The 12,584-nt window shown below is 53.0% G+C and overlaps 6 protein-coding genes across 6 annotated transcripts; 4 read left to right on the forward strand and 2 right to left on the reverse strand.

Annotated features, from left to right (window-relative positions):
* Window positions 1-2,880: 2,880 nt before the first annotated feature.
* K489DRAFT_306050 (uncharacterized protein) lies at window positions 2,881-4,365 on the forward strand (the record flags this gene model as incomplete). The annotated part of the gene is made up of 1 exon (XM_033600556.1): window positions 2,881-4,365. A coding segment is annotated over one exon (1,485 nt), but the record flags the coding sequence as incomplete, so codon positions are not given.
* A 577-nt stretch (window positions 4,366-4,942) lies between these two features.
* On the reverse strand, window positions 4,943-5,669 carry K489DRAFT_234278 (uncharacterized protein). Its single transcript, XM_033599833.1, has one exon. It carries the CDS (start codon window positions 5,572-5,574, stop codon window positions 5,086-5,088), a length of 489 nt encoding a protein of 162 aa, XP_033459186.1. The 5' UTR covers window positions 5,575-5,669; the 3' UTR covers window positions 4,943-5,085.
* A 1,895-nt stretch (window positions 5,670-7,564) lies between these two features.
* Window positions 7,565-8,193, reverse strand: K489DRAFT_234289 (uncharacterized protein). The gene has a single exon (XM_033599834.1). It carries the CDS (start codon window positions 8,050-8,052, stop codon window positions 7,738-7,740), a length of 315 nt encoding a protein of 104 aa, XP_033459187.1. The 5' UTR covers window positions 8,053-8,193; the 3' UTR covers window positions 7,565-7,737.
* Window positions 8,194-9,423, forward strand: K489DRAFT_234338 (uncharacterized protein). Its single transcript, XM_033599835.1, has 2 exons — window positions 8,194-8,911; window positions 9,273-9,423. Exons 1-2 carry the CDS (start codon window positions 8,334-8,336, stop codon window positions 9,313-9,315), a joined length of 621 nt encoding a protein of 206 aa, XP_033459188.1. The 5' UTR covers window positions 8,194-8,333; the 3' UTR covers window positions 9,316-9,423.
* Window positions 9,424-9,530: 107 nt separating this feature from the next.
* K489DRAFT_320183 (uncharacterized protein) lies at window positions 9,531-11,285 on the forward strand (the record flags this gene model as incomplete). The annotated part of the gene is made up of 1 exon (XM_033601440.1): window positions 9,531-11,285. One exon carries the CDS (start codon window positions 9,531-9,533, stop codon window positions 11,283-11,285), a length of 1,755 nt encoding a protein of 584 aa, XP_033459189.1.
* Window positions 11,286-11,642: 357 nt separating this feature from the next.
* Window positions 11,643-12,286, forward strand: K489DRAFT_234357 (uncharacterized protein). Its single transcript, XM_033599836.1, has one exon. The coding sequence runs from the start codon at window positions 11,858-11,860 to the stop codon at window positions 12,197-12,199; it is 342 nt and encodes a 113-aa protein (XP_033459190.1). The 5' UTR covers window positions 11,643-11,857; the 3' UTR covers window positions 12,200-12,286.
* The last annotated feature ends 298 nt before the right edge of the window (window positions 12,287-12,584 follow it).

Consider the following 12,584-nt stretch of genomic DNA (forward strand, 5'->3'; position numbering starts at 1 on the left):
GTAATTGCTTCGACGGTATCGCAACCGTTGATGATCTACCATCTGCCGCGTCCCTTTGGATATGTCGATGTTGCGCTGCAGACAGCCGCGTGAGTGTAGTCGTTGAGTATTTGTTGAGGTGGATTTCTATCAAATGATTGGAATCGATATATGCGTGCCGTGTCTCGATCTGTCCTGTACCCTGTGTACACACGCGCAAGATGATCAACCATCACTCTGCGCCGGGTGAACATGTGCGAAGGACAGTGCATCGTCTCGTCGGCACCAGTATCGATGATCAGCCTTGCCCGTTGACAACTTGACGATCGTCGAGATGTAACCCCGCGCTGCATCGCTCTCCTAGACATTTGTCGCGGCGACATACGGCAAAGATCGCCACGAACATAACTGCGCCGCCATTATGTGAAAATGCATCACATTGACATCAGCATCATCACTGTCATGTTTGACGAAAATGGGAGGATTACACGAAGGTCACGAGAAGGAAGGCTCAGCTGGCCTGGATCAACACCTTCATGACTCGTCTATGAAATCATGACAACCACTTACTTTCCTCTGAAAATTGCCATCATTCAAATGAACTTCACAACCACATCGCGTACAGTACAGTATACATCTGATGTAAACATAAGCACTAGCAAGATCGATGCACGATCAGCGAGTCACTGCCTCACGCACGCCAAACGATTCTTACGCGTGGGATCTTGGCGACGATGCGGACTGAACATGCGATTTATCCTGTGCAGCACCAGAAGATGGCTCAAATTCCTCTCCCAACATGGAATCGGATTCTAGTCCCTCCGCTCTGGCATCCGCATGTGCTGTCCGATGTCGATTGGTCCGCTGGGCTTCCTCAGCCACGCATACGGTCTGATGCAGGCAGCAGGACTGGGGCCGTAACGCGACGAGGATCCAATTATATTGCCTTACCAAACAATGCTTGCAGTCTCACCGCAGCCTTAGCATGCTTGTTGGGGATTTCCTCAATATTGTGGTGCACATTAGCCGTTGTCTAGCATTGCATTCGATGTTTGTCTGGTTTGTCGGTCAAGGTGCATATTCAGCACTTCTGTATGGCGAAGTGCCACGACGATGTCGGCATTCCGATGCATTCCAAGGGTTTCTGCTGGCTAGCCCCGGTCGTGATCGCACTCGGAAGGGGAAAGGAACGGAGACTACAGATGAGGCGGTCGCCGAGGATATGCAAGTCGGCGGCGTCGCATGATGAACGTAACACCGAAAAGCCCGATGGTACGATTCCGACATGGTGAGCAACGACGAGCCAGCAACGCCTGACCGTGTACGTGCAGCAATGCCAAAAATTTGCACGTGGAGCAGTTTTCGAAGTCACCTCACACCTAGCTAGTGCCGATGCATTATTACAGTACATGCCCAGGTAAACACTATACGCATCGACCGCTTGCCCTGGTGATGTGGCAGCAGGTAATGCAAGCATCCGGTGTGGCCTAGGAACTACCTCCGGAATTCCGGAATTTAGCATGCAGGTGATGAAGAAGCTGGAGGTGTGCACAGTCAACTACCACTGATCCTGTATTTGAGGATGACGAAGATGTGGACAGTAGTACACCGCACAGTATGAATAGACATGTGAATCGAACCAGCCCTGGAGATGAGAGGAATTCATATGTCTGTGCCGAAGAACGAGATTCGTACGATAATTCGTACCGCCGTCGGTGATGCAATGTGTTATCCTTGCTGGCGCGCGAAAAGTGGTCTGATGTTGACTTGCCATGTCCCCATTCCAGGTTTGGATCGCGCTGGGCAGACCGGCTCAGTGACATCGCCATATGGCGTTCGTTGGTTTTGTCACTCTTAATACTTCATTGTTAGCCCGATGATGGTTTATACCGCTACTCATCCGTGGGACGACTCGACAGTGGTGACATATTTGACAGACATTGTTGGCGCTGTTCATTAGAGGCGGCGGCTTGTCCCTCCCTTCGGATCTCGCCCGCACCATGAAATCGTTTACAGCCCTGGAGGAGCGATTGGCGAGAAGATGAGCTGCCTGCGCGGTACGGTATGTGCAATGGCCGAGAAGAGATTATCTCTTTTTCATCTACATACTCCTGAGCTATGTTGTGGCGACGAATTGTGAATGGTAAGAATCTCCTTCAAACCTTGGAGCGATTGTAAAATGTTAGATTCTGTGCCCCCTTGGACTCCTTGTTTCACCAGTGATGATGGGCAATGGGCAAGGATGGAGGGGGCGTCGGCTTATCGACAAACGTCCACGCAAGCGAGCGAATGAGCCCGAAGCTACTGCTGTACTGTCCTGTACTGCTCTGTCCTGTACCGCTTCTACTGTATAGTGCATAGTGCATACGTACAGGTGCGATTGAATCTGTAACTGGCCCCTCCCTCTTCATCCCCTGGTCGCCTGTCTCCTCCTGCTTCGTCTTTCTCTCTCTCCTTGCCAAGGGCGCCCCGTCCAGTCCCAGGCTAATGCTCTGCGAGGCCGATCGGCGCGGTGCACACCCCCCGGTCGCCCCGGTAAAGCAGTAGCGGGCAGTGGCTAACTGTAAACTGTAAATCGCTCCAGCACATCTCCTACCAACGCTCTTGCATGATATATCCGCCCTGCGCCTTATGGTACCACCTCACGCACCCAACTTTCACCACTGCAGCCTCACTCACAACAGATCTCAATCGCCCATGAGAGGAACATCGCAAAGATACAGCTTCCTGATATATAAATCGAGATCGACATTCATTCGAAGATTATCAGCACTATCTGGCACACTTGACACATCGAAGTCCTGAGGTATTCTCCGCATTGAACGTCCATGTCAGGTCTCTCGCCGAGAGTGGCCCTTCGCTCGCAGCTGTCGTGTGCACCGCCATTGGCAGACGCTCGACATGGCAACAGTTGCTACACCACGACCTTCCGAAACCCCTAGTACCTCTAGCTTCGCAAGATGGACGCCTTCAATTCCTACAAACCTGGTGAACATGTTCAATCCCTTCGCCAGTGCCACTTCCACCACCGCCGATGAAAATGGTGGGTCTACGACCGAACGATCGAAATCCAGTGAGCAGAGCCGGTCGGCAAAGCTGTCTGCCGCGACTGGCAACAAAGGCCCGCCTTCGCCGAGCAGGAACTCGTCGGTCATGTTCGCCGAGCCGGAAACACGGAGCACCAGCGAGTCGGGTTCGCGCGAGGGAAGCATCGACGGCTCACGGAGGATCAAGAGGAGCAATCGCGCAAAGACCAGTTTCAGCATCTGCCACCCGCCGCCAACGTCCACAACTCGATCAAAGCTGCATCGTCGGCCGCGGTCCCTGTTGCAGCTGCATCGCCTCAGTGCGCGCTCCCGACCGCTGCCAGCGTTCGAGGTCATCCCGTCCGCCAACTTCAGTGTGCGCCTGAACCGCGCAATCACCCGGGTGTTCAAAGCTCGACATGGGCTGTGTGTGAATGATTTGGTGGTCTTCAAGGCGGAGAAATACAACGCAGACGAGGAGGACGATGAACATGAAACTCGAGACGTGATCGGTTTGATTTGCAAAGGGCGCAAGGATGAGGAAAAATCAATGGGCAACAAGATGAGGATCCATATGGCATCAGGTCGGGAGTGGGAGGCTTATCCCACGACGGTTGGTGGATATGAGTTTTTCACCACCGACGAGCACGGCCTAGCCTTGACCCTGCGCTGGGTACCAAAACGCAATAAAGATGGCAGTAGGATGACCATGAAAGACGGCTCGCGACGATTTAATTTCAGTACCATTTCATCGGGGTCCAGGCGACATCCTGTTATTGCGACACTATCCAAAACTGGGCTGGACATTTATGATTCCTATAAGCTCCCTGACGGCAGCATTTCTACTCCACTTAGCACGCCTCAGCAGGTCACCACCTTTCTTGGAGACGTTCTGGAGGAAGAGGAAGCTGGTGGTGAGCAGGCGCCGGATCATTGTGCTACCGATGATGCACTTCGCGAGATTATCACAATGACGGCCATCTGGGTTTCATTCAAGGAGGGCTGGAGCCCGAGCTTCCGGTATGACAGCAAGGACGCTTCCAATGACATGAGTCTGCAGTCTGGGTCATCACCTTCCAAATCAACGCCGCTCCTCGGCGACATAAGCAGCCCGCCTGGCTCTCCGTTCCTGGTGCCTTCCGAGAAGCGAGCTAGCATCAAGAGCATTGGGTCCGGCATCGTGCGAAGAGCTAGTCTTTTGAGCAAGGGCACGCCGAACCAACGGGCTTCGACGTTTTCGATAGGAGATGATTACACACCCGAGCAGTCTCCCAGTCGTTCGCCCAGCGTGAACCGTCTACGCGCCGATTCCACTAGCACCGTCCTCGTTCAACGCGCCACGAGCAACTCACGGCGCAACAAAACGAATCATTCGGGGAGCAAAAATCTCAGCGTATACCCTCCTACAGCTCAATCTGTATGGGGTTCGTCTCCACGCAACTCGGGTGCTGTGGGCCGTGACGATGATCGCCTACGAGCCCGCTCTCCGCACGACCTCCGCCCACTCAGCATTTCCGCATCCCCGCGCCGCAGCCGTCATGAGCGGGATACTACGCCGACGCCGACGGCGTCAGGCCGCGATGAGGACGAGAACGAGAGTGATAGCGATACTTCTGAGGACGAGGCCGATGAGGACGCATTGCGACAGCCGAGCAGTACGCTTCAATCATCAGCATCCACAGCCAAGACTGCGTCCATTGGGGAGGATCATACGAAGATGCCGACCGCGAAGGGCGGAAAGAAGGAGAAGAGGAAGAGCAGACTTGGGGAGAAAGAACGCATGGCGGCTGGTAATGACAATGCGGAAAAGACGAAACATCGATTTTCGACCAGCCTGAAGCGATTACTCTGTGGAAGGTCGGATAAGAAAATTCATTGAAAACTCCCGATTTGCCTCTGCAGATATGGTCAGAGTTTTCCCGCACCATACTGTATTTTATCATAGAGCCCAACCGATTCCCAACAAATCATGATATATTACCTCTGCTACATTTCTCTCAAATACACGTAATCAGCCAGTGAGAGGAATTTCGGAGATAAGCTCGAGATCGGCGTCTTAAGAACGATCGCACGCCGGGGATTAACAACACATGCTGTAGCACAAACAGGCAAAGATGTGCAAACGGGCACCATTCGAATGACCTAAAACAACGGCAACCGTGTCACGAGCGACGTTGGAATTTGCTCCGAAGTGGATTGACTTCATCTCTTCTTCAAACGCGATCGAGATCTGAGAGGACTTCACTGGCGCGAAAATAGTGCCTCTCTGTTTGATCGGCGAAGTTCCAAATAAAGAAGCGCCGAGCACCGCGCCACCCGTGTGCGATTCGGTCACTTCGATCGCATCTGAAATTGTTGGAAAGGAGACTCGACAGCTAGCCAAAGACTTGTGGCATAAGAAAAGAGAATTTAGTGGTAATCTCAACAGCGATTCCAAGCGTTTCTGAAGGATGGTAGACACTGTATTTCTCAGGCGTGGTTTTGACAAAATTAGACACTCTCTCAGCATTGAGAATCGAAGATGGAATCGCGAGAAACAAGAAAAAGCGAATTGGGATCTTCCACACATCTTCCTCGATGGGAACAAATCATCCCTCGAGGTTGCGCAGCGTTTTCGGGTCCACCCAGCTGAGCCTGTTTCCCCAAGCTTCCCGAGGTCTGCTTCATTATTATTCTCTGGGTACCGGAGCTTGGTTGGCCCTGGGTGCCGTGCCGAAGAGGACCGGCGGACAAGCGGGATCGATCGGGGTTGTTTGGTCTTAGGCCAAGGAATGTGTTGCCGTTGCTCGCTCTCTTTCGTACCTCGCGTCCGAGTCGTGCCCTCTCCGCTTAGGCTTCATCGATGTCTCTGCCCACAATTGATCTCATAATGTCTTGCACGATCTGACACAATTATTTGTCAATGATCAATACAAAATATCCGTGTCTCTAAGGTGACCTAAGCACCTGTTTACATCTATCGGACATCTCGGAAGGGAAGATTGTATGTCTATGGAACGCAGGATTGCTTCATGTAATGTCCCTGTATGTCGTGCTCGTACATACATTGGTTGCGATTGATATCACCAGTAAACGCTCCGGCAGCTCACATGGGTAAGGTTTCTGGGATAGGGTTGACAGGGATTGAACGGCACGCAGTTTTCTCTCGTGCAGCTAGCGTGTGTTCTCACCAAACATCAGACAGGGTGAAGAGTTGCACCAGGTCCCAACAATAATCACACGGTCGAACAAACGAACGGGTGGAAACATGCGTTCTGCGGATGAGGCCCTTGGAACGTTTCTCTGCTCGGGCTGTCGGGAATCCTCTTCCATGGACGTGGCGTGCCCGTCGACCAGACTTTTCACACGCTGTCGGCTGCTGGCAACCACTGTACCAGTTATGATCACCGTCTCCATCACAGTCCGGTATCAAATTTGATATTGATTATTACGTGATGTCTGCAGCGAAACTTCGCCATCTCGGTCACGGGAAGGTGTTTGCGAAAGTGATCGTTCCTAGGTAGATACTAGAGTCGGGTCGGGTAGACTTTGAGCTAGTCAAGATGATAGAGGCCCGATCTTTGGTGGCTGGAGTTCATCGACAGAGCCTGCATGAGAAGGACCTTCACGCGCGTGATTTCTCAAACATTCATCGCAGTCAAGGTTCAAGAATATCATCCAAGGTTCCAAGGTTAGTATCAATTCTAATACAAGAGCTCTTGCTCGGGCTACTACAATACCTACCTAGGTACGTAGGTGGTTAGCAATGCACTACGGTAGGCAAAGGGTGACAGCCCTGCACACACTTTTCGGTACAGTACCTAGCTTCACAGTTCAATTGTCTCCCATCCACCGCTTTGTTCACGGTAGCGATGTTCATCACAACAATCGTCTGAAGATATTTCGGGACTGCAGGAGTCATGGCTGCGGCAGCGGCGTTCCTTACCCAAAGCAATTGGAAACGACCTTGGCCACGTTCCGAACAGGAAGAGCACCACTGCCAGTGGTTGCGACACGGCTGCATCCACCACCGCTGTTGAGAACCCGCAAGCCTGCTTGTTTTCCCTCGCTTGGCGTGGTTTGCTGGCTGTCGGCGGATGGGAATTCTTCGATCCGCACTCCTGCCATCGATGATGGGGACCTGTCCGCGTGTCCGCAACTGGAACTAACAAAGAGCCCGACAGATCATGATCGCGGGAGGAAGTGCAAGCCCAGCTCCTTCTCATCACACGTTCTTCCAACAACGTTTGGTGTGTGTGCGTGTGTGTGTGTCGCCGTGCAGCCTTCGTCCGCTCGCCATCACACACCGGGGAATTTGTTCTTGTCTGTTCGATGCTTTCTCGGCGTGCTGTTGCCGCCGCTTGGGCTCGTTGGACACGTTTTAAACCTGCCGTCCCTCTGTTCATGCACCAAGCAGTACTGTACCTCATGTGATAGCGTGTGCTGTTCCGTCTACTAGTCAACTGCGCTACCATCGATCACTGAAGCTGGTGTCGCGACAGAGTCCGCTCGCCATATCATCGATGCCGCCCTTGCTACTATCACCGCTATCACCGCTCCGATCTGTAGAAATTCTCGATCTCCTTGCCTGTCCAGTGATTAACCTGCCGACGGTGGCAGATATCCAGGATGCTGTTTGGTGTGGTTCTCCGAACCTGAACACGGTGCATCGCCCTCGAACCTACATACTTTATGCGGTATGCCCAAATAGAATAGTAGGAACTCCAAATTGTGACCGCCCTAACTGCAGCATTCACCTGTGCACCCATCGTGAACCCGACGCTTTGGATCTTGCGTCCCATGCATGCTCGTTCCGTGTTTTGCCTTTCTTCTTCCCTTGACTGCCACTTGTCGTGTGTCGCGAACGACAACAGCTCGCCCGCTGCTGTCGACCGTTCTCCTTTCCACGCATCCTCGTGGTTCTGCACGCACTCAAGTCCAATTCGTGAATCGTTCCCGCTCCGAGCTCAGCGTGCTGGAGCTTCTTTACAACGCTTGTCACCTTTAAAGATATACACACTACAGTCCTGGTAGCATTGCTCTCTCGGCTTCCTTTCTCACGAGGCATCGGTGCTGCTTCAGGTGAACCGCCATACCGGTCCGGTGCCTTCACATTTATGGCTGCTCATCTCTGCGACCATTCCAACAGCAGCAGCGTTGACTGGCTTGTCACACAGTCTCGGGTCAGTCTGTCTGAAGTGACACTTCAGCAGTGCCGCATGTCTGAACACGCTGACTCGCACTCACGCGTGTAAGCTTCGTGATCACATTTCGCGAGGGTGCCAGACTTCCACCACGTCGTTGTGTGCGGTGCACTGGTCCTTCTCAATCCAGTCGCTGCCATCACGAATGGCCCGACTCGCATTCACGCATTCGTTTCAGGCGGTGCGGCCCTTTCTCCGACGCCTATCTTCCTTTACCCATCACACAGATTCGTCAGGCGATCAAACCGGCGACTGTCAATACGATCGCAAAAGAACTCGAAGTTCCAGCCGTGGTCATAGGAGATCCAAAGACTTCGGCTCTGACACCACGCTTGACACCTCACACAGCACATCATCTACAGCGGCTTCGAAGCTGCGGACGGAGTGCAGCAACGACCTCGTGTCTTCAACAGCCTCCACTGTTGTCTCGGATCACGACGATAGTCCAGCTTCGGTCTCACCACCGCCGCCACTGACACCCTCATCCACTGGACAGGTGGACACGCGACCAGGAATCTTGTCCATTGAGCAAGACGGTCAATCCAAGGCTACGAAAGACCGATCATCGCCGCCAATTGCCCATCAAATCGCAACATCGACACAAGGCGAGAGCAAGGCTGAAGTCTCAACAGGCGCGACGGAATCGTGTCCGATTTCGACGGTAAAGCCAGCCTCACCAACAACAATCCAAGGCGATAGCACCGAACCTGCGGGTTTGACGACGTAAGTAATTTTTGTTCGTTCCAGTTCAACTTTGAGCGATATCGATGCTGTGACAAATCGAGAGTGGCGAGCACAGGAGGACACAGGATGCGTGTCGAAAAGCTTATCGACGCATCGATGATGAGAGTGCTTGCCCTCACACCGTTGTGCAAATTTCCCCTTGTGAGCCGGCTTGTCTCATCATGTTCGAGCTTGCCTATCGCGCCCCGCTTATCCGCGTCGGGCCTTCCCTCACACGTCTCTCGCCTCGCGACACCGCGTCGGATCGGGAATGCTAGTTCCAAATCGCTTTGCTGCTGACACCGTCCACACCATCGAATGCCTGCTGATCTCGGAGTTGCACAGGTCGGTTTATCAACAGTCTTGGGCATCGTCGCACCCTCCGACACCACAACCTTCACTGATCCCAGCAAAACTTTCGGTGTCGCATCCAGCGAATAGCACATCGGCGTCGCCTGTTTCCCACGCACATGGGCCCGACGGCCTCAACAACGATTCATCACGCGTCGCAAATCTCGATGCTCCCGTCGACGTCACCTGCGAACAACACCAAAATAACGTCGACAGTCCGCCAGTCGTGAACAACCACGCTCATCGCCCACGATCTCGCGCATCCACCATGGCGCAACCCATCATGCGAAAGATATGGGTGAAGCGACCAAGCGCGTCGGCCACGCTTGTGCAGATCCGGGAGGACGATCTGGTTGACGATGTGCGGGATATGATCCTGAAGAAATATGCAAACTCTCTCGGCAGAACATTCGATTCACCTGACATGACGCTGCGCATTTTGATGCGACCCAACCAGGCCGGTCTTCGTGTAGAGCATATTCTCGGCCCGGAGGAAGAGATGATCAAGGTCATCGAGAAATATTTCCCGGATGGTCAAAAGGTTGCGGATGCATTGCTCATTGACGTCCCACAGAAGAGGACGCCGCGACCATCGCCACGAGCCTTGCCGACCCAAAATTACTATTCCATGGACGACTATCGACCTATGGAGAACGGGAATGACTACTTCCCTCCGATGGCTGAAGCTAGCGCTCCTAATATCTTGTTGGGCCCAGTGCCACCGCGAGATCAGCACAATGGCGACCACGGCCCACGGTCTATTTCGGTACTCAATACTGGGCAGATCGCGCCTATACCGTCGCCAGGCGCAGGGGGTCGACGACATGCGGCACATCGTCCAAAATATGGTCGCCAGCACACGTCCTCGCCAGTGATTGTGCAACATACAATGAACGGAGCTTCGGCCTATTCAAATGTACCCATACTGCCAGCACCGCATCGTAACTCCACCCGCGGCCGCGCCGACTCGTCGGCGTCCGAAGCGAACAGATCGATGACTGCTAACGCAGCGCCACCCGCTCCCCCCTTACCTTCACCACCGGCTCCGATAGTACAGTCCGCCATTGTCAACACCTCTCACCCGCCAACGCCTTCTGGCGGCGCGCACCGCAGGACGAAACCGCAGAAACTCCGACGAGCGACTCCAGAGAAAGCCGTCATACGCTCAGCGATTCGGGCCGGCACGGACGGTTACGCTGTCGACCCTGTGATGCCGAGCATCTCAAGCATGTTGGACAGCTCGGCACCTCCGATCAACGTGTTGATTGTTGAGGATAACAGTGTCAATTTGAAAATCATGGTGGGGTTGATGAAAAGACTTAAAGTGCGGTGGCAAACCGCTGAGAACGGACGGATAGCAGTCGACAAATGGCGGGAGGGGGGGTTCCATTTGGTCGTGATGGATATTCAGATGCCAATCATGAACGGTCTCCAAGCGACCAAGGAGATCCGAAGGCTTGAACGGGTCAATGGTATCGGCGTGTTTTCCTCTTCCGCACCGAGCAGCCCGACTGAAAATACATCGAACGACATGAACGGCAAGGGCAAGGAGATCGCGGAGAAGCCTCCCCGGCCCGCACACAATCCGGAAGACGATGAACTACCCGTGGGCGAAGGTCTCTTCAAATCTCCAGTGATCATCGTTGCTCTGACCGCATCAGCCCTCCAATCCGATCGTCATCAAGCACTCGCGGCCGGGTGCAACGACTTCCTCACGAAACCTGTATCCTTCCACTGGCTGGAGCGGAAGATCAAGGAATGGGGTTGCATGCAGGCGCTCATCGACTTTGACGGCTGGCGCCAATGGCGAGACGTTGCAGCGCGCGAGGCCGCAGGCAAGACCGACGCGCAGAAGCTCAAGGATCAGGAGGCGGATGCCAAGTCACGCAAATTGGCAGAGAAAATGGCATTGCTGGAAGAGAAGAAAGCAAAATTAAAAGCAGCGTCTGCTGACTCCGCTGGTGCTGGTTCGAGTGGGACATCCATGCCCTCGGCTGGCGCGACTGTTGCTGCGGCAGAGTAAGATGCACATCCCGAAGGACGGGCTTCCTTCGGGCTCTCTGTGTCTTGAGTCCGGAGTGACTGCGATACTTGTGAACCGACCTGTGTCCTCGATGCAAGGCTCGTCACGATCGTCCTTTCTTCAAAACTTCTGTAGCTTATGTTCTGCTTTTCTTACTCAGGTATTCTTTTCGTCAACTCGACAAGACTGTTGGGGCTGGTTCAGGGAAGCGTCGGCGTTGTGGGAGTTTTTACAAGAGGCTCATCATGATAGACGCATCGTCTATCTGCTTTTACGTCATCATCAGTCGATCACACTTTCGACATCAAGAAATATTATTACATAGATCATCGGCAGGCCAATCATCTTTCCTTCCATCTTTTCAAAGTGCTCTCCAAATTTCGAATAATGGTTGTCGCCCAGAGAGTGACGTAACATCAACCATAACACTTGCAGTCCGTATGCCTGCAACGATGGAATAGGAAAATAGCACATTGCCGACGGCGTGTTGCTGAAATTCTGTGTTCGATATGTGGATCGGACACAACTCTCACGGCCTTGGTTGATCTGGGATCGGCATCAAGCTGTGTGTGATGACAGCGGCAGGTGGGCACGAGGCTTGGACCCAATGCAGTTTGTGCCTGTGTGAAGAAAGATTCGCCAAGCTAGGACACGGCACGATCAGCTGCTCTTTCCTTCTGCTGCTTCTTTTGCAGCGGTGTCTTGTTATGCTCTCCAGGATCAACCGACATTGTTATCATCAATCAACGCTGTATATACCTAGGTACCTGCCAAGATCATATACCGAGGTTTTGTGCTCCTCCAAACGTGAGAAGGTCGCAAGAGACTCAATTGATGGTTGCTTATCAACCGCGGGACACATGACTTGTGCCAATCACCATTTCACGCGGATGATGCGCACTCAGGTCTGGTAGCAATGCCCAACTCAAAATATGCAGACATCGATGCAAGCGCACCGGCCATAGGATAGTAGATAGACTATGAGGTCCCAATGCTTCGCGCATTTCGGTACTGTATCTTGATGGGAAAACAATTGCATGGGATAAATGACGTCGGAAAGCACAAGGACGGCGAAGAGATAATGAGCGATGGAAGATACCGATGGAAATTATTGTATCAGCGGCTTGTGCTCACCGTACGACAACACTACATCACAGTTCCTTGGAAGGTTTGCATCAATAGGAGGAAGCTTTACCCTTCTCGTCGCTTTTCTTCGCACCTACCTACAGCTAAAAAAGCGTACTACCCGAGAATATTGCTGTATATTACTGCCCAGGTGTAGAAGAATGACCGTGTGTG

This window comes from Dissoconium aciculare (genome assembly GCF_010015565.1).
Source record: "Dissoconium aciculare CBS 342.82 unplaced genomic scaffold K489scaffold_7, whole genome shotgun sequence".
In the NCBI taxonomy this organism is placed as follows: domain Eukaryota; kingdom Fungi; phylum Ascomycota; class Dothideomycetes; order Mycosphaerellales; family Dissoconiaceae; genus Dissoconium; species Dissoconium aciculare.